This window comes from Schistocerca gregaria, chromosome 2 (genome assembly GCF_023897955.1).
Source record: "Schistocerca gregaria isolate iqSchGreg1 chromosome 2, iqSchGreg1.2, whole genome shotgun sequence".
Lineage (NCBI taxonomy): Eukaryota > Metazoa > Arthropoda > Insecta > Orthoptera > Acrididae > Schistocerca > Schistocerca gregaria.
The window spans coordinates 303,756,077-303,778,091 of NC_064921.1; the positions used below are offsets into that span (position 1 = coordinate 303,756,077).

At 41.6% G+C, this 22,015-nt stretch overlaps 1 protein-coding gene and 1 non-coding gene across 2 annotated transcripts in view; one reads left to right on the forward strand and one right to left on the reverse strand.

Moving 5' to 3' along the window:
* Positions 1-14,886, forward strand: part of LOC126335756 (uncharacterized) — a 209,595-nt gene extending 194,709 nt beyond the window's left edge. Inside the window, exon 3 of the mRNA XM_049999214.1 lies at positions 13,875-14,886. Within this exon, the coding sequence (XP_049855171.1) occupies positions 13,875-14,060 (186 nt within the window). The 3' untranslated portion in view covers positions 14,061-14,886. The remainder of the gene's footprint in view (positions 1-13,874) is intronic.
* Trnat-ugu (transfer RNA threonine (anticodon UGU)) lies at positions 11,251-11,325 on the reverse strand. Its single transcript has one exon. It is a non-coding gene; the product is annotated as a tRNA-Thr (tRNA).
* Positions 14,887-22,015: the final 7,129 nt, after the last annotated feature.

Here is a 22,015-nt window from a genome sequence, read left to right on the forward strand (position 1 = left end):
TCGCTATGGGAAAAAAAGGCATTTCTGGCCAAGAGAATTCTACTAATATCAAATACCGGCCTTAATTTGAGGCAGAATTTTCTGAGGATGTACGGGAGAATCGAAGCATTTGAGATGTGGTGCTATAGATGAATGTTGAAAATTAGGTGGACTGATAAGGTAAGGAATGAGGAGGTCCTGCGCAGAATCGGAGAGGAAAGGAATATGTGGAAAACACTGATAAGGAGAAGGGACAGGATGATAGGACATCTGCTAAGACATGAGGGAATGACTTCCATGGTACCAGAGGGAGCTGTAGAGGGCAAAAACTGTAGAGGAAGACAGAGATTGGAATACGTAAAGCAAATAATTGAGGACGTAGGTTGCAAGTACTACTCTGAGATGAAGAGGTTAGCACAGGAAAGAAATTCGTGGCGGGTCGCATCAAACCAGTCAGTAGATTGATGACCAAAAAAAAAAAAAAAAGGGAATTTTGATGACAGAGAAAAGAATCTAGGTCCAGGAAATGAGAAGTAGAATATAAGATCGTAAAAGAACATTAGAAAACGTGAAAGACTGTGTTCGCGGCAAAAAGGTTCCTTCGAGTAGAGAAATGCTGCAGATGTTTTGTCTGGACTGTAATATTACATGAGAGCAAATCGTGGACCGTTAAAAAGATAGAGCAAATACTGTCGATTAGTTTTGAAATTTGTTTGTGGAGTAAAACTCGTGAAGTGCAATGGGTTGACAAAATAACGAATGAAGAAGTTTTTGAAAAGTACGAGTGAGAAGGAAATTGGTGGAAACGATAAGAATGTGGAAAACATATTCCCTGAAACATATATGGCTAACAAATCGCCTGTAACGAAGAATCATCAAAGGAGAGATTGGAGGGAAGAGAAACATTTGGAATGCTGAATGACATTAAAAGTAGACGAAGTTAGCAGGATATTAAGTAAGGCACAGGGCGAAGAAAAATAGAGCGCGCTCTTACGATGCCTGTAGTGAGGCAGATATAACCAAAAATATGATTATCGCAAAATAGAAATACTGAAGATGAACGAAAGGGCGGAACGAATTTGAAAACAGTGACTGTATGGTATATTTATTCAAGCAGTAGAACCAAAACGTTTGAAAGATATGGTTTCTCTGTTATTATTTGGATAATTTTGACATTTGTTTCTGTAGTTGTAGATTTGAAGCTGTTCATAAAGGTTATAAGTACTAAAATTCTAAATTGTACTTAATCAGAGAACCCACAATCAAAAACATGTCCATAATGCATCTGTTTCTTTGGGCTTTCAGTTTTTTGAGTGGTTTGATGCCACGAATTGCACGAATTGCACTTGCACTCGCACTCAACGTCCTCAACTATTTCCTGGGTGTATTTCAACTTGTGACTTTTCTACAGTTTTTAATCTCAACAGATCCCTAGTACCATGGACCAGTACCCTGATACTTAACGCATGCTCTATCATTCTGTCTCTTCTTCTTTTCTGTGCTGTCCGGGTATTCCTTACCTTGCCGATTCTGCAGAGAACCTCCGCCTTCCTTATCCCATTGTGCAGCTGGTCCCGGCGGAGGTTCGAGTCCTCCCTCGGTCACGGCTGTGTTTGTTTGTCCTTAGGATAATTTAGGTTAAGTAGTGTGTAAGCTTAGGGACTGATGACCTTAGCAGGTAAGTCCCGTAAGATTTCACACACATTTGAACATTTTCTTTATCCCATTGCTCCACCTAATTTTCAACATCCCTCTATAGCACCCCATCTCAAACGTTTCGATTATTTTGTTTTTCGGCTTTCCCACAGGCAATGAATCACTTCCATAGATTCAAAAAAATGGTTCAAATTTCTCTCAGCACTATCGGACTTAACATCTGAGGTCATCAGTCCCCTAGAACGTACAACTACTTAAACCTAACTAACATAAGGACATCACACACATCCATGCCCGATGCAGGAATCGAACCTGCGACCGCAGCGGTCGCGCGGTTCCAGACTGAAGCGCCTAGAACCGCTCGGCCACTCCGGTCGGCCTTCCATAGATTGCTGTACTCCAAATTAAGGCCTGTGTTTGATACAAGTACATTTCTCTTTGTCAGTAAGGCCCTCTTACCCTGTGCTAGGCTTCTTCTTACATCCTCCTTGTTTTGCTCATCATGCGTAATTTTTCTTGCAAGGACCTCGAACTCCAGAATTTCTTTCTTCTTTATTGTATTTCAATTCCCCATCGGGGCTGGCTGTCCGCAGATTATGCGCTGCTCTTGAGCCAAACTCCAGAACTCAGTCCGTCGTTTATATCTACTTAACTGCCGTGCTATAAACACAGTAACAAAATGTATAGCGTCCTCCGTAAAATAAAAAATTCTAAGGGAGTAAGGTATGGCGTACTTCGTGGACCACAGGAGAATTCCCGCAGTAGAATGGGCTCTAGAGCAACATCCACGTGACGGCAGAAAACAGTAAGCAGTCGTGACGGCAGGCGGAAGCGCCTTCAGCGGAATGCCTGCGGCTGGTGCCGGTACCGCTAACCGCAGAAAGGCGCTCTTTTCGGCGCTTCGGCGTCAGAAGTGCCGACGGCTACCACAGGCGTGTCTCTATGCGCGGCGCGGCGCGGCGCGGCCCACAGCTGCGAAAACACTGGCGCCAGAAACACGATCCACGGTTGGCTCAGTTTTGCCGACAGGCGAGGGCTATTCGTGAGCACGCCGCCATCCAGAAGTGCTGCCACTCCCTTCTGCCTCACTTGTACCGACAACCAAAGTTTTACAATCCTCTTGCCTGTTGTCACGCTGCTGGAACCTATGGTTTTTGGCGACGAAACGGCTCTGGAAAATTGATGTCGTTCGTGGTGATTCATAAGCGACAGCTTCTGTAATTTCGAACTTAAATTAAACGACACAGAATAGAAGTTGCGGCGCATGTTCGTCTCTTTCTGAAGAAGTATGACAGTTACTGTTAAATCGCATGCGGACGTCGCAAAATGCGCGAATAAATAGTGAACCGGCGATTTATGATTCATAAATTTGACGTGTCCACAAACCACGTTGGTAAATGCATTGTAACTGCTTCACGCTGCCATTACTTATGGTAAGTAGAAGTATAATACTATTGTATTTTTTTCAGTCATCTGTCCCCTGACTGGGTTGATGCGGGCCACCACGAATTTCTCTCCTGTGCCAAACTCTTCATCTCGGAGAAGCACTTTGTAGCAGCCCTTTTTCTGTTTTCGCTTTTTTGTCTAATAGATGAAAGTCTGATTTTATTTTTTACACACTGACTGTCATTGAAGGGTTTACTTTTATTTAATATTGTCCCGGCAAAGTATTAGTTTGATTACTTCTAAAACCCAACGTTAAACGTGGTTCACTACACGTATAGTCTTCCCAACTCTGAGAGAAAAACTCTTTAGTAGCTTTATTACCAATGTCTACAGAGACGGTACTTTAATCTTTCATTCAATTCTTTTAATTACGAATCGCTAGCTTGTTCTTGGCATAGATCACGTAACCTTAATGTTTATTTGTCTAAGCACAGTCTAACATAACAGTCGCGACGCTCACTGCTGTGAAGTTGTTGCCGTTTGACAGATGAAGCGACACTAGCGCTCCAAGCGGCAGGTAAGGTGAACGTCAGACGCGTCGTAAGCATAATGTTTGTTTGCATCCATTTCCTACGTAATTTCCGAATTATTCGAGTTATTTCCTTGCCTCCAAGAGTTTGTGTAGTATCAGAAGGCATATATGTTTCTAAAAGTGATTCTAAAATAAGCGCTAGTATGGACAAAAACCATAAATAGAGTGGCAAGCTACAACAAATTCTTGAAGAAACGCTTGTGACATTGGACAGAATAGCAGCTTACCACGTTGATATCAAAAGAATATAAGCACACAGATTCACATGTACGAAACACAGACATGTATCTCTACATGCAAAAGCGATCGGCAGCTCGTTTATCGTTCTGTAGGCCTACTGTGTTTGTCATTGTCGCCTGTCGCCACAAGTACGACCTTCATCTTTATATTATTCTAATTGGGATAAACAACTGCCAAATAGTGGAAGAAATATACTGAAACCATTATAATGAGATGATTACATTACATTTCATGAAAAACCAAATATCTGAATAATTTTCAAACAATCTGTCTGTAGGCATTTTCCTTGTCCCATAATAGTTTCGCTCGAAGTCTAGCGATCTGCACATTCTGACACTTCACACGCTTTTGTAAGACACGAACAGCTGCACTTGATCTAACCACTTCAACGTCACAGCAGGTCAGTGTTGATGATTCACACGAATCTGGCACTGATACATGGAGAGTTGACCTGGCTGCTTCTGTGTCATAGGACTGTATTACAGCTTTAGACTGACTGTCGAATCTTTGTAGCAGTTTCCGCTTCATCGTCAGCTGAGGTGGCTTATTTGGAATGTCAAACTGTGTGGGTACTGCATTCCACACGACTTTGTGGTTGTCTGCGTTCATGAACTGGTTTTGTTCGAAATGAAGCGAGTAAAACCTAATATTGTTATAAAGGTAAACTGGGTATTTCTTCACAAGGTCTTCTCGTCTGCTGTTAACTAGTCATTTACTGCTCCTAAAACGAAAGTCATCATTTATACACATACAGTTTGCAAGTGAATCCTGACGATACAGTTTAGTAACATGATGGTATTTATCTGTCAGCATCCTTAGGAAACCTAAAAAAAGACGGCTGTGGTGTCTTCTTCCTGTTGCTGCTGCAATTTATTGCGCCACAACGCTTCCGATGGTAAAAACCATTGTATAAATCAAAATAAACATCACTATTCGCTTTCACGATCGCGCCGAACTCACAGTTCAACCTACCGGCCGCTTGGGGCGCTGCTGGCGCTGAAGGCAACAAAATCGAGGCGAAGTGTCGCGACTGTTATGTTAGACTGTGGTCTAAGTTAAATTAATGTTCAAGACTTGTGTTATGTTTCAAATTAACGACGTCAGTTTATTGAGAAGAATTATTAAATAATAGGTTCACCCATACGATCTCATTCTAAGAAGTTCTTTAATTAGATGTCTACGTAGGATTCCCGCTAGCATCAGAGATGTTAGATAATATCCTGTCACTTTCGGTAAATAACTTATTTCTATTTAATATCCGCAAACCGTCATTAACTATGATCACTAGTCGCGTGAAAAAGTTTCCCACTATCGTAATTCAAAGTCCGAATCCGGTTAAAATCCTCAATTCAGTGAAACGTTTAAGTATTCACACGAATCGACATTAAAGCCAAAGAGATTACTATTCACCTTCCCGTTTATCTAATCTGATAAATGTCCAAATTAAAGTCTTGAATTGACAATCCTCAAAAACAATCTCGTCACAATCTATTCTTGATCCCCGTTTAATAAAGTCCCAATTGTTGTTCTCCAAAGCTGTACGTCCTAAATAACTCTCGAACTGGAACAGACTAGAGACTGGTGTATCATAATTGCAACGTATGGCTATTTATGCTTTAATAAACACTATCTTTGGTGTCCCAGACCTACGTTCTATGACTATAATATTGATATTGGTTCAAATGGCTCTGAGCACTATGGGACTCAACTGTTGAGGTCATCAGTCGCCTAGAACTTAGAACTACTTAAACCTAACTAACCTAATGACATCACACACATCCATGCCCGAGGCAGGATTCGAACCTGCGACCGTAGCAGTCGCGTGGCTCCGGACTGAGCGCCTAGAACCGCCGGCCGGCAATATTGATTTTCTTACGTAGTGGAATAACTAATATTTTAACATTTTCTACTGTTTTTCCCCCTTCCCATGTTTCTAAAATTTATAATTAAATTTTCCTTTTCTTTTCTTTTGCTTTCTATACTAGATATTTCCCTCTATTTGTTTTTTATTTATTTTTCGTAATAACTACTTGTGGAGGGACTTGGGTCATTTCGTGAATTGATATTTTAAGGACATGGCAACTAATTTGGGAGCTATTTTTGTTTTTTCAACACCGCGAGCCGCTGTCGGTGTAACAACTTGCAATCTACTTTCTCAATTATTTGCTGGATATATTTCAGTGTATGTCTTCCCCTGCAGTTTTTATCCTGTACAGCTCCCTCTAGTGCCACGGAAGTCATTCCCTGATGTCTTAACATATGTTCTGTCATCCTGTCCCTCCTCCTTGTCAGTGTTTTCCATATATTCCGTTCCTCGCCGATTCTGTGCACGGCCTCCCCATTCCATACATTATCAGTCCACCTAATTTTCATCATTAGTCTGCAGCACCACAGCTCAAATGCTTTCTATTCTCATCTGTTTCCACAGTCCATGTTTCACTGCCATACGTTCCTGTGCTCCAGACGTACATTCTCAGGAATTTTTTTCTCAAATTAAGGCCTATGTTTGATACTAGTAGACTCCTCTTGGCGAGGAATGCGATTTTCGCCAGTGCTAGTCTGCTTTTGATGTCCTCTTTAGGCCGCCCGGTGTGGCCGTCCGGTTCTAGGCGCTTCAGTCTGGAACCGCGTGACCGCTACGGTCGCAGGTTCGAATGTGTGTGATGTCCTTAGGTTAGTTAGGTTCAAGTAGTTCTAAGTTCTAGGGGACTGATGACCTCCGATGCTAAGTCTCATAGTGCTCAGAGCCGTTTGAACCCTGTCCTCTTTAGTAGGGCGGGATTAGCCGAGCGGAGTAAGGCGCTGCAGTCATAGACTGTGTGGCTGGTCCCGGCGGAGGTTCGAGTCCTCCCTCGGGCATGGGTGTGTGTATTTGTCCTTAGGATAATTTAGGTTAAGTAGTGTGTAAGCTTAGGGACTGATGAACTTGCATAAGATTTCACACACATTTGAACCTTTTTTTGTCCTCTTTACCTGTTCGTCATTGGTGGTTTTGATGCCTAGGTAATAGAATTTCTTTACTTCATCTACTTCGTGACCATCAATTGTGATGTTAAGCTTCTCACTGTTTTCATTTCTGCTACATCTATAAATGGTTCAAATGGCTCTGAGCACTATGGGACTTAACATCTATGGTCATCAGCCCCCTAGAACTTAGAACTACTTAAACCTAACTAACCTAAGGACATCACACAACACCCAGCCATCACGAGGCAGAGAAAATCCCTGACCCCGCCGGTAATCGAACCCGGGAACCCGGGCGTGGGAAGCGAGAACGCTACCGCACGACCACGAGATGCGGGCTGCTACATCTCTTTACTTCGTCTGTCTTCCGTTTACCCTCAATCCATATTCTGTCCTCATCAGACCATTCCATTCAGCAGATCCTGTAATTCTTCTTTACTTTCACGGAGGATAGCAATGTCGTCAGCGAATCTTACCATTGGTATACTTCCACTTTCAATTTTAATCCCATTCTTGAAACTTTCTTTTATTTTCGTCATTAGTTCTTCGATGCATAGATTGAACAGTAGGGGCAGAATACATTCCTGTCTGACACCCTTTCAATGTGAACACTTTTGATGGTCTTCTACTCTTATTGTTCCCTCCTAGTTCTTGAACAAGTTGTAAATTACCCCTCTTTCCCTATAGCGTACCCCTACTTTTCTCAGAATTTTGAACATATTGCACAATTTGAAAGTGTCGATTTTGCTTCAGTCTTGATTGCATTGTCAGACGCAACGTTAGAATTGCCTCTCTCGTGCCTCTACCTTTCCTAAGGCCAAACTAATCTTCATCTATTACACCCTTAATTTTATTTTACATCCTTCGTTGCATGAGCTGTTAAGCAGATTGTGGGATAATTCTCACACTTGTCGGCTCTTGCAATCTTCACGTTGCGTCGATGGTGTTTTTCCAAAAGGCAGATGCTACATCGGCAGACTCATAGATTCTAAATATCAGCATGAATAGGTGTTTTGTTGCCGCTCCCGCTAATGATATTAGAAATTCAGATGGAATTAATCTATACCTACTGCCTTATTCGGTCTTAAATCTCCCAAAGCTCTTTCAAATTCTGATTCTAATACTCTATCCCCCTGTCTCTTTTGTCACGTCATCAGACATGTCTTCCCCCTCATAAAGGTCTTCAGTATACTCTTTCCGCCTATCCGATCTCTCCTCTGTATTTAACAGTGGAATGGCCATTGCACTCTTAATGTTGCCATTATTGCTTTTAACTTAACCGAAGGTTATTTTGGCCTTTTCGTGTACTTAGTCAGTCCATCCGACAATCATTTCTTTTTCAATTTCTTCACATTCTTCATGCACCCATTTCTCCTTAGCTTCCCTGCACTTCCTGTTTATTTCATTCTTAAGCAACTTGTATTACTACATTCCTCAATTTTCTGAGTATTTTTGTGCTTTTTCCTCCCTCTTGGCAGTCCCCAGTCCCCTCCCGAAGATCCGAATGGGGCATTAATCAGGAATCTTTTGCGAGTGGAGAGATCGCCACGACACTTTTTCAATTACATGACATGACTTGTGGTTGCGCGCTAGGTGTCTTTAATGCAATGGTTTGTATTGCCTTTTGCATCCTCATGCCGTTGACCACTGCTGATGCTTCCACATGCGGTGCACCAACAGTATACGCGGGTCAACAAACATTAGTCAGCCAACCGTGCGTTTCATCGCTGTTAACTCCGTGTATTTCAATGGAAGACGCACTGGAGATTCAAAAATGTTAACAGAGATATGAATTTGCGTACGGTTTCCTACACACGTAAGTCTTCTAGACAGTCGCTGGTGAGTGACGCCATTGTCATATGCTTTCCCTTTCGTCAACAAGCAGAAGTGTGTTTATACCACGCTACTAGACCAGTCATTTGTTTCTAGCGAAATGGGAAACGAAAGAAGGAAACCAAGTTTTTCGAAGTACGAGATGAATATGCTTCGCGAATTAGTCGGTAAGAATGCATCGGTTTTGAATAACTGACTGCTGCTGCTTAACAGAAGAAATGTACAGTCTCTCGTTTCGGTCACTGTCGCTTTTTACGATGGAAATTGCTCTAAATCTACATGCCTGCAATGTCTGTACGCTTTGGTATGCTCTTTGTGCAATGACAATGTCGAGCATGAATTGACTTTATATGACTACCTCAACCATGATGCCTTATATTCCTTCTTCGGTGGCTATGACTATAATATAACCTCACACGTTATATTTTGTATTTTATTATTGACAACGTATTATCTATGTTAAGAAGCCAGCTTGATATTTTGTGATACCTGATAATGATCTGATCTATTCACTGTCAATTCGAGTACCTGGACCATTTAAATAGAAAAACATCAAATATCTGCTAATTAAACACATCTGTTATTTTTATGAAAAATGCACGTCTCATTCCTAACTATAAACTGCACACAAAAATCCAGCTTTCATTGGAAACATAAATTCTTATCTAGCCAACTTTTGTAAAAGAGTGTTAAAAATATCGTAAAGTTAAAATACTACAAATTAAATTTTCTTTATCTTTTTGTATTTCACACTTCACATAAATGCTCAAAGAAGATGCACCTTTGTTTAAAAATTTGAATCCCCTTGGAATCGAAGCGGGGCCACCATCGAAGTGAGCAAGAACGCTACCAAAGAGCCACATCGTTTGTCGAAAAGAAGTATCGCTAATTTTAGCATGTTAAACATGGTAGGAAAACTTAGAAGTCCGTTTTCTCGACAATTTTCAATCGTAGAGTCGAACTACTTTGGAAGACATAGATTTGAGTTACAAACTTCACATCCCACAAATATAAAAAATTACAAAAATCCGGGTGTCGCGTAGTACACTCGTTAGAGAAAAATAGACATTGTATTCACATTTGGAGGCACAATTCTACACCTTGTACGTTTGATTCATTAGTTAATAACATTTCTTGTTTTATGTTGCGTGTAGGGTACGGCATACGATGCCCTAAGTCTGTCTCAGTACGTTGAAAATCGCCCCCATCTCAATACCGCAATCTTATAGTTACAACCGTGGATATCTCGCAAAAACCGGGTTTGAGCCACAGTAAGAGATGACGAGTTTGGTGGACTCGGTCGTAACTGTTCAGTCCTAGTAAACAACTTGTTGTTTTGAAGCAGTGTGTTTGTGTGTGTTTGGGAGAGAGAGAGAGAGAGAGAGAGAGAGAGAGAGAGAGAGAGAGAGAAAGAAGATAGCTTACCTCGAAATAATTAATTTCTTAACCATTTGCCAATAAATAATAATTTCTTAATTAATTGCGATTACGACTAGCAAAAAACTTGACACCCTCACTATTTGGTATCTCTCGCTCGCCTTCGCTTATCGAATTGGAATTATTGCTGGACTTGGCTTGTGAATCAATAATTACCCTAATTCTGATTTGCTGATAATAGTCTGACACTTTAGAGAGTATGGCGTCACGGAAGGAATACGTCTTTATGTCATAATTAATGTTGTGTCAGTTTGGTCTTTTATTGATGGACTTGGTTAACAATGAGTCTCACTGTTCACGGTTTGTGACTGACTCCATGTGACAACACAATTGTGACGCCCTACCTTCTTTTGTCAGTGGTTATGACTACAATAGAACCTCGCAGGTTAAATTTTGATACTAACATCTTATTATTTGTGTTTAAGATGACCGCTTGCAATTTTCTGATACATCATGATGATATGTTCTTTTCACTGGCAGTGAATAAAGTGTTTAATTTAATCGTTAGCATATGAAAGCTCATTTAAACAGGCATTTGTTTTCGTTCTTCTGTGATGTATCCGTAATTTACATTCTTGTAGTTGCTCCTGAATGTGCGGTCGCTGTACCTCTGACAAGGGGACCGAACAAACTTCCCCTCGCCGATTTTATTCATATTAATAGCGTGTGTATGGCACGACTAGAGCTCTGTCATATTCCATCATATGAAACACGGAAGCGCAACTCTCAACGGTTTCCAAGAAAATCGCGTTTGAATATTTTAGGCACGCTTATATACTTGGTATGATGGTAACTAGTATAAAAGATGTCTGCAGCCGAGCGAGTAAGCAGTTAGAGTCATAATCGTTAGGTCTGTGGATCGAATCTAGTTCCCGGTATTATTTTTCTTTTTTCAGTTCCACCTTATTCCAGCAATAGATAGGCACACTACACGACGAAACTATGTGATAATGGAGAACCGTCCATGAATGTAAACCAATTTTGTTTTGCAATAGGCACAATGAAAATAAACCATTCACTATATATCACGGTATTATCTGTTCCCGAAAGAACAGTTACCGTTGATGACCATGCAGCTTTTCTAGAAATGAAATGATAATTAAATGGACACCCTAGCTGCAAACAGGCTTTGATATACTTCATTGGGGACAGCTGAAACTGTGTGCCCCGACCGGGACTCGAACCCGGGATCTCCTGCTTACATGGCAGACGCTCTGTCCATATGAGCCACCGCGGGCACAGAGGATGGTGCGACTACAGGGACTTATCCCTTACACGCCCCCCGTGAGACCAGTAATGAGTAACGAGTAAAATGGGCAAACATCTATTAGGCGCGCTACGAATATAGTGGTGTCGACATGTTGGGAATGTTGGTCTCGCGGGGAGTGTGCAAGGGATACGTCCGTGCAGGCGCACTGTTCTCTGTGCCCTCCGTGGCTCAGATGTATAGAGCGTCTTTCATGTAAGCAGTAGATCCTGGGTTCGAGTCCCGGTCGGGGTACACAGTTTCAACATGTCCCCAATGAAGTATATCAAAGCCTGTTTGCACCTAGGGGGTCCATTTAATTATCGTTTTATAAACCATTCACATGCAAAAATTCTCCATGTATTACATATGCTGTAGTAATAGTTATTGTTTTCCATGTTTCTGTGATCACTATAATCCAGATTCGTGCAGTGCTCCACAAATACAGATACTAGAATATAAATAAAATGACTACACTGATTCGACTAAAAGTTCTTGTTCATTCGATTTATATCCAAGTTATCCTTTTTTCAAGGTACAGATTACGAAAATAATGAATGAATCATTAAATACTGATGATTTACACAGTCATAATAAATCTGTTATTAGAAAAGCGTCGTGAGGAGATTGAGTATAAATCGGACACACAAGAACTTTTAGTCAAATCAGTGTAGTCATTTTATTTATATTCTAGTATCTGTATTTGTGGAGCACTGCACGAATCAGGGTGGTAGTGATCACAGAAACATGGAAAACAATAAGTATTACGACACCATATGTAATGCATGGAGAATTTTAGCATGTGAATGTTTTTTTTTCATTGTGTCTATTGCAAAACAAACTTGATTTACATTCATGAACGGTTATCCATTATCCCATAGTTTCGTCCTGTAGTACGTCTATCTATTGCTGGAATTAGGTGGAATGAAAAAAGAAAAGGAATACAGGGAACTAGATTCGATCCAGCGAGCTGACGACTATAACACTACCTGCTTACTCGTTCGGTTGCGGACGACTTTAATAGTTGTTACAATCAAACCAAGTATATAAGCACGCCTAAAATATTCAAACGCGACTTTCTCGGAAACAGTCGAGAGTTACGTCATCTTGTTTGCATATGTTTTAGTCGCGCCCTGAACACCTTGTCCTTATGAACCAAATCCGTGATGGGAAGTTCGTACGGTCCCCTTGTGACAAGGGAAGTTCCCCATCGCATCCCCTTGGCGCAGTGGATAGGCCTTGAAAAACTGAACACAGATCAATCGAGAAAACAGGAAGAAGTTGTGTAGAACTATGAAATAAATAAGCAAAATATACAAACTGAGTAGTCCATGGGCAAGATAGGCAACATCAAGGTTAGTGTGAGCTCAGGAGCGCCGTGGTCCCGTGGTCAGCGTGAGCAGCTGCGTAATCAGAGGCCTGGTTCAAGTCTTCCCTCGAGTGAAATGTTTATTTTCTTTATTTTCGCAAAGTTATGATCTGTCCGTTCGTTCATTGACGTCTCTGTTCAGTGTAATAAGTTTAGTGTCTGTGTTTTGCGACCGCACCGCAAAACCTTGCGATTAGTAGACGAAAGGACGTGCCTCTCCAATGGGAACCGAAAACATTTGATCGCAAGGTCATAGGTCAACCGATTCCTCCACAGGAAAACACGTCTGATATATTCTGTACGACACTGGTGACGGCATGTGAGTCACATGACAAGAATATGTTGTCGACCCACCTAACTTGTACACTTGGCGAATGGATTCTTCTACCTTGCCGGATTTAGGTTTTCTTGTGGATGTGATAATCACTCCCAAAAAAAGTGATGAAAACATAAGAGTTTGTCACATAAACTGCAACAAATGAATTCAACAGTTTCACAGTCACACAGTTTTCGCCGGCCGCGGTGGTCTCGCGGTTCTAGGCGCGCAGTCCGGAACCGTGCGACTGCTACGGTCGCAGGTTCGAATCCTGCCTCGGGCATGGATGTGTGTGATGTCCTTAGGTTAGTTAGGTTTAAGTAGTTCTAAGTTCTAGGGGACTAATGACCACAGCAGTTGAGTCCCATAGTGCTCAGAGCCATTTTTGAACACAGTTTTCCCTGTACTCTGTCAAAACATATTTTTCAAATTTTTCCGTGTGTAGGCCGTCAAATCCTGCATATGTCCAAGCAAATGTGAATAGGTCCTGGAATTTTGGCGAGCGAAGTTGATTATATAAAAATTTAAAATTTCACTTCAAGGAAGACTTGAACCAAGGATCTCTCGTTCCGAGGCTGCTCACGCTAACCACGGGACCACGGCGCTCATGACCTCAGAGTCTCCTTGATGTTGCCTATCTTGCGTATGGACTACTCAGTTTGTATATCTTACCTTATTTTTTTCGTAGTTCCACATGTTCTTCCTGTTTTTTTCGATTGATCTGTGTTCAGTTTTTCAAGGCCTATCCACTGTGCCAACTTATAACTAAATCTGAGGGGCGGTGCGATGGGAAGGTTCCGCTGTGAGCAGCAGAGCAGACCTAAATAGTTCACCGGCCTGTTTGTTGTTCTTGCAGGCAGACTCCAGCAACATGTTGGACGCGCAGTCGCAACTGAAGGCGCACGCGCAAACGGCTCGCAGCTGGTGGCGGCGTTCCACGCATGCGCGGAATCCGGGGGCGCATGCGCGTGGCGGCGCTGTCAGCGGCAGCTGGTGGCGCGTGTGGAGGCTGGCCGACGCGCTGCTTCACAACGGCTGCTGACTCCTCAGCAGTCAGCAGCCAGCCACCGCAGCCGCCACAGTCTCAGGGCAACCTGTCAGCTCCGCGCCTCCCTCAGCTAAATAGCCACTCTTCCTACTTTCTCTCCTCGCCAGCGTCGCGAGTATCGCCGCTGGCTAGACGGAAACGTACTGTAGTCCGGGAAGTCCAGTCCACTTTCATCCTTTGTTACCGACACAGTTCTGCCTTTCAACATTGTACTGCTCTCGGATTACAATCCGAGAGAAACTGGAGATTATTGACAAATAAGTATTCATAGGACATTAGCTTGAACAGGCTGCGATTAAAACGGTATACTCTCTCATAGTTCAGTTCATAGAGAGAGAGACACTAAACTATTTGCCTCTAAGGCAGTAATATCACTCTAATTAAATAACTTAAATGAAATCAAATTTTAAAATATAGCTCTCCTGTTAGCTATAACTAAATTGCCGTTTAGTCAAAGGCAAAAGAATGCCGTAACTAATTCTTCCATATAGTTTTGTCGAGAGTTACGAAAGGCCTCGTGGAATTTTTTAGAAAAAAGTATTTCATTCTTTTTCGTATTCACTATTGTCGGCCTTTCGCAGTGAGTTTTCTTAGTAGTATAATTTTTTGAAAAGAGAGAAAGAATTCACTTGTTCCAGAGGGCAATACTTGTAACATTGTGATAGATTTATTGTAAGATATACAGCAGATCTATATGTAAATAATACAGATGTTAGATTATTTTAGCTTTTTAAAATTAGCACATTATAATGTTATATAATATTGTACGTTATTATGTATTGAAGTTTGATTAACATTAAAACATTATTTCTTTTCAGTACTTTGCAAGGAATTCTCCTTATATCCGCTGTAAACATCAATTCCCAAGTTTATTTCCAATCTAGCTAAAAATGTACTACATCTGGTGAAGAGGTAGTTACAGTTTAAGAAATTAGGACATTAAGAAAAACTGAAAGGAGCACACTACATGGATGGACCAGCTCTGGAAGTTAAAATCTGTAAACTAAAAGCGCAGAAAAATCAAAGAGGATCGAGGAACGAATGCATACTACAAGAGGCATGTTTATGTTACACGATTTGATACTGGTTGAGCTGTATAGCTATATTCCGTCCCTAACTGCTTCTTCAGAAACACTATGACGTTTTACATCAATCTAATATTAATACAATAGTAAATAATAATAATAATTATTATTATTATGACTATTATGTTACTTTCCAGTACTCTTTGTAAAAGACTTCATTCCTAAAGATTATCTGGTTGCAGTTAACGAAAAGTCGCAATGTATTTAAATGTGTGATTATTTTTAAGCACACATTTGTAACTATTTCGACGTTAAATAAAAAGTAATCGTTACGCTATGAAGGAAATGGTGATTTGTGTTGAGCTAGTGGATAAAGAACGCTCTCGTGTAACAATGTTTGTCGTCAGACGCCTTGTGATGATAACACTGACATATATAACCACTCATATAATTCATTGTTAGCCTACACTACTCTACATTTCCAACATTACACCTCACAGGTCTGGTAGGTTCCTGAACGAATACATTTGCAGCTGTAGTAATGTACCTACAGTAAGGCCTAACCCTTCAGACAACTGTAGATATTCTATCTTTGTCTTAGCTTAATAACCATGTATTGGTGTATTGGACTATTATCTGTTAAAAAAAGGAGTACTATCGGCAATGAAAATGGACATTAATGAGTTTATACCAGCTCCACGACGTGGCCCCGCAGGTACGTATTTAGGGTGTCCCTCCTGAGAGTCATCGCGCACATTTTCTCTAGTTGTTTGGCAGATATTTTTCTCTAGTGCTTTAGTATTTCGCCAGTTATTTGCAGTTTCGTTTTTGCAACGAAAATATATGTGAGCCGAAGGAAATACAGTTCATCACATCTTGCACACGACGACCAGTGTCGATTGAAACCATCGTTTATTTTTATTTTTTTTAAGTGTTTCAATTGGCTCCAACCACTATGGGACTTAACATCTAAGGTCATCAGTCCCCTAGAATTAGAACTACTTAAACCTAACTAACCTAAGGACATACTCCAGGGAGGATTCGAACCTGCGACCGTAGCAGCAGCGTGGTTCCGGACTGAAGGGCCTAGAACCGCTCGGCCACAGCGGCCTGCAAAACCATCGGTTTGTTTCCTGTTAAAAGTACAACGATTTTGGAGGCAGAATTTTACGTGTCCATAGAGCGGTCTCAATTTAGACTAGTGTGTATTCGTCCTGTTGGTATGTATTAACAGAGACACTAAAACACTAAGAATTAGGAGGACCGCAGCAGAGACCTAGAACCGCTCCTGCTTGCCGGTAGCAACTCTCACCAGCACGGTCTTGTTCATGTTAATGCATTAAGAGTCATTTGGGACCACTCTATCCAAAAGACACTTAAGATTCCAATTTTAAAATAACTACGTTCGTAATGGCAAACAAACCGACACCTTCCATCGACTCTGGGTAACACTTGAAAGACGTGATAAGCAGCTACGATTGTTTCGACTGATTCCGGCTACGTAAAAACATAAATACAAAAATCTACGAAACACCAGAGAAAATGCGCCTCATGACTCTTACTAGGCACTATATATCTCAGTATTTTACCAAGAAATACCGGTAGAGATCGGCGATATTTTTTCCTCCGATGTGTTAATATACATATACATCATTTGTTTCTTACAATTTTCTGTAAATATTTGAAGTTGTTCTTCTTAAACTGTTGTAGAACATAATTTTACTTTCACTGTGCGAAGAAGCTTTCATATGATCTAATCCTTCTCTTTGTGTGAAACAAGTACATATGACACAAAAGAAGAACTTCAATTGCACTGGAGGGGTGGGGTGGGGGCTAGCGGTCTGAATGGAATAACAAGATTTCCGATGTGAAGAAATAGCTCATGCTGGTGTTGTTATCTTCAGCCCTGAGAATGGTGTGATGCAGCTCTCCATTCTACTCTACCCTGTGCGAGCTTCATCATCTCCCAGTACCTACTGCAACCTACATGCTTCTGAATCTGTATTCATCTCTTGGTCTCTCTCTACTATTTTTACCCTCCACGCTGCCCTCCAATACTAAATTGGTGATCCCTTGATGCCTCAGAATATGCCCTACTAACCCATCCCTTCTTCTAGTCAAGTTGTGCCACAAATTTCTCTTCTCTCCAATTCTATTCAATACCTGCTCATTAGTTATGTGATCAACCCATCTGATCTTCAGCATTCTTCTGTAGCACCACATTTCGAAAGCTTCTCTTCTCTTCTTGTCTAAACCATTTATCGTCCACGTTTCACTTCCATACATGGCTACACTCCGTACAAATACTTTCGGAAACAACTTCCTGACTCTTAAATCTATACTCGATGTTAACATATTTCTCTTCTTCAGAAACGCTTTACTTGCCGTTGCCAGTCTACATTTTATTTCCTCTCTACTTCGACCATCATCAGTTATTTTGCTCCCCAAATAGCAAAACTGATTTACTACTTTAAGCGTCTCATTTCCTAATCTAATTCCCGCAGCATCGTCCGATTTAATTCGACTACACTCCATTATCCACGTTTTGCTTTTGTGGATGTTCATCTTATATCCTCCTTTCAAGACAATGTCATCGGCGAACCTCAAAGTTTTTGTTTCTTCTCCATGGATTTTAATACTTACTCCGAATTTTTCTTCTGCTTCCTTTTCTGCGTGTTCACTATATAGATTGAATAACATCGCTGAGAGGCTACAACCCTGTCTCACTCCCTTCCCAACCACTGCTTCCCTTTCGTGCCCCTCGACTCCTATAACTGCCACCTTGTTTCTGTGCAAATTATAAATAGCCGTTCGCTCTCTGTATTTTACCCCTTTCAAAGAGATAATTCCAGTCAACATTGTCAAAAGCTTTCTCCAGGTCTACAAAATCTTGTCTACAAAATCTTTCCTTAATCTATTTTCTAAGATGAGTCGTAGAGTCATTATTGCCTCACGTGTTCCAACATTTCTACGGAATCCAAACTGATCTTCACCGAGGTCGGCTTCTACCAGTTTTTCCATTCGTCTGTAAAGAATTCGTGATAGTATTTTGCAGCCGTGGCTTATTAAACTGATAGTTCGGTAATTTTCACATCTATCAACACCTGCTTTCTTTGGGATTGGAATTATCGTATTCTTCTTGAAGTCTGAGGGTATTTCGACAGTCTCATACATCTTGCTCACCAGATGGTAGAGTTTTGTTCGGCCTGGCTCTCCAAAGGCTGTCAGTAGTTTTAATGGAATGTTGTCTACTCGCGGGGCCCTGTTTCGACTCAGGTCTTTCAGTGCTCTGTCAAACTCTTCACGCAATATTATATCTCCTATTTCATCTTCATCTACTTTCTCTTCCATTTCTACAATATTCTCCTCAAGTACATTGCCCTTGTATACACCCTCTGTATACTCCTACCACCTTTCTGCTTTCCCTTCTTCGCTTACAACTGGGTTTCCATCTGAGCTCTTGATATTCATACAAGTGGTTCTCTTTTCTGCAAAGGTCTTTTTAATTTTCCTGTAGACAGTATCTACCTTACCCCTAGTGATATGTGCCTCTACATCTTTACATTTGTCCTCTAGCCACCCCTTCTTAGACATTTTGCACTTCCTGTCGATCTCATTTTTGAGACGTTTGTATTCCCTATTGCCTGCTTCATTTACTACATTTTTATATTTTCTCCTTTCATCAATTAAATTCAATATTTCTTCTGTTACCCAACGATGTCTACTAGCCCTCGTCTTTTTACGTACTTGATCCTCTGTTGCCTTCAGTACCTCATCCCTCAAAGCTACCCATTTTTCTTCTACTGTATTTATTTCCCCCATTCCTAACAATTGTTCCCTTATGCTCTCCCTGAAACTCTGTACAACCTCTGGTTCTTTTAGTTTATCCAGGCCCCATCTCCTTAAATTCCCACCTTTTTGCAGTATCTTCAGTTTTCACCAACAGTTCGTAACCAATAGATTGTGGTCAGAGTCCACATCTGCCCTTGGAAATGTTTTACAGTTTAAAACCTGGTTCCTGCATCTCTGTCTTATATTATATAATCTACTTGAGACCTTCCATTATAGCACACAAGTTACATTAAAAAACAATTTTTAACGCAGCTAGTGTGCTATTTCTTCACATTGGAACTCTTCAAAAAAGTTGCTGAAAATGAACAGTGATCTAAATGACAAGATAGGTTTTTGCGGTGGGGAGACTTGTCAGGGGAAATGGTGACGCAGTCGGCGCTATGCGTTCCCAACAGAAACTGCAACGTTCAGCTTTACCAAGCGATTTTGTCACTACAACTGCTAGGTCGCTGGCGTTGGCAGAAATTAAAAAAAAGGGGAAGTGGACAAGAAATGTTGCGGAAAAGTCCGATATGTGACGAAACGGAACGACGGACACATCGGACACCTTTTATTGTGCCACTTGCATGCAGTTAACCTTGGTTAGCAAAGTGGTTATCGCCAAACGTGTATGTGCATCGTTTTCCTTTCAATTATTTCTCTGAGTGGGATAGGTATGCTCCTAGCTTGTTGATGTACAGAGTATCTAATAACAATCAATACTTGAATATGTTCCTCTAAAATCGCCAATATATTTACAACGCGCAGCCGATATTTTTGTAGCCTACTGCGTCGACATTTTTCCCGTCGGTATACCAATACCTTTTTAAATATACCGTGAGCTGAAAATGAAATAATTTGACATATCGATGCATCGGAGTCACGATATTTTTAAAAATATCAACATTTTGTTCCATAGGAACATGGGAGAACTGCCGGATATCAGTAAAGACTTGCCACGATATTTCGGCGCAGAGTCTTCTGCCATCTTCAGGTGAGTGCCACTGTTGTAGTACTGTATCCGGCAGTTCTCCCGTGTTTTTATGGAACAATCAATACGTCGGGAAAGCTTTAAACATCAGATCGACATGGTTGTACACCTGAAAGGTGATATGTATGGAAATTTCGTGCCAATCGCGTAAGTGTGACGCTAGTAACACTACTACGAGGAAATCAGATTTGCTTTAAATACACGCTGTAAGAGTCTTGAACGTTGGTTCGAGATAGGGCGTGGTGAGTCGATGTTAGCAAGAATGCCTCAAGGCAAGAAACACCCCATTATCAACACTTCAGATGGTTCAAGTGGCTCTGATGGACAGCCATACGTTGCTTGTATTACCAAAGACAAAGAAAGGGCTCTGAGCACTATGGGACTTAACATCTGAGGTCATCAGTCCCCTAGAATTTAGAACTACTTACACCTAACTAACCTAAGGACATCACACACATCCATGCCCGAGACAGGATTCGAACCTGCGACCGTAGCGGTCTCACGGTTCCAGACTGAAGCGCCAAGAACCGCTTGGTCAATGCGGCCGGCATCAACACTTCACTCACTTCGAATGAGGTTGTGTAATAGGGTTATGAGAAACAGGATGTTCCTTATGCGTTACTGCAGAAAGACGCGCCAGGAATATAACCGCTGTACATGAATGCCGCCACCGATGGTTACGGGAATGTACGGTCGGCCACACGACACTATGGAGAGGGAAGACCATCAGTAGAGTATCAAACGTCACGCTTCCACAGTCTGCTATGTTGTCAAATTTACCCAAGATGGTGACTGTTCTTGGGTGGTCCCGCCAACCTCCACCCCCAGGGGTGCGATTAAATTGATTTGCAAATTAATTAAAATAATTATTGCAAATCATTTAAATTCAAAATGGAGGAAACTGAAAAATGGCACAAATTTCAAAAAATGATGGGAAATTCACAAATTGCAGGAATTTCAAATTTTTGAGCTCCAGGTCAGAATGTCACCACCAGAGGGCACTGTTGGACTCCTCCCTTCTACTCCCCTCTACTTCCCCACTCGTTAATTGGCGAGAAAAGGACTCAATCTGAACTGCTGGGAAGGAAGCTACAGTTCTTATTTATTTAAGTGGGAAATTTGTTGGTGGTGGCGTTATCCTATTGCTGTCCTACAGCTACCACCATGCACCGCCGCCTCCCTCCTCCACTTTCTACTGCACTACCCTCCATTCTTGCAGATCTGTGTGTGACTTAGGCTGAAATGCCTCTCTAAACTATTCTATAGCTGTCGCGCTGAAGAAAAAGCCTCAGCGCCTGGTGCAGGTACTAATACTTGCCCTCGTTAGGCAGTTACAGTGCCTCAGATTGCCCGCATCTCGTGGTCGTGCGGTAGCGTTCTCGCTTCCCACGCTCGGGTTCCCGGGTTCGATTCCCGGCAAGGTCAGGGAGTTACTCTGCCTCGTGATGGCTGGGTGTTGTGTGATGTCCTTAGGTTAGTTAGGTTTAAGTAGTTCTAAGTTCTAGGGGACTGATGACCATAGATGTTAAGTCCCATACTGCTCAGAGCCATTTGAACCATTTGCCACAGATTCTTGTGGGAAAGGCTCTGAGTACGCTCGCCTGAGGTTCAGCTCGAAAATTTTCGCGCCCGTTTATGTCACTCCTCTTGCACTCATGTCGTTCAAGGGACTTAGTATGAAAGGATGGGGCAGGAAAAGTATCACAGAAGAACAGGGAGAGTTGCCTCCTGTCTATTTACTAATGCATAGCTGCTGCGGAAGTATGAGTGCGTATATATACCGTGTGATAAAAAAGTCAGTATAAATTTGAAAACTTAATAAACAACGGAATAATGTAGGTAGAGAGGTAAAAATTGACACACGTACTTGTAACTCCATGGGGTTTTATTAGAATAAAAAAAAGTTCACAAAATGTCCTACATATGGCGCTGGACAGCAAAACTGCTACCGTGACGGGTGAGAGGTACGCCGATATGTTACAGAATCGCATCATTCCCAGCTTGGCTGATAAACACCTACTGGAACGTACGATGTTTGTGCAGGTTAGCGCTCCACCCCGTATTGCTTGACGTGGGAATGATCTCTAGCGCGTCGTTTGGTG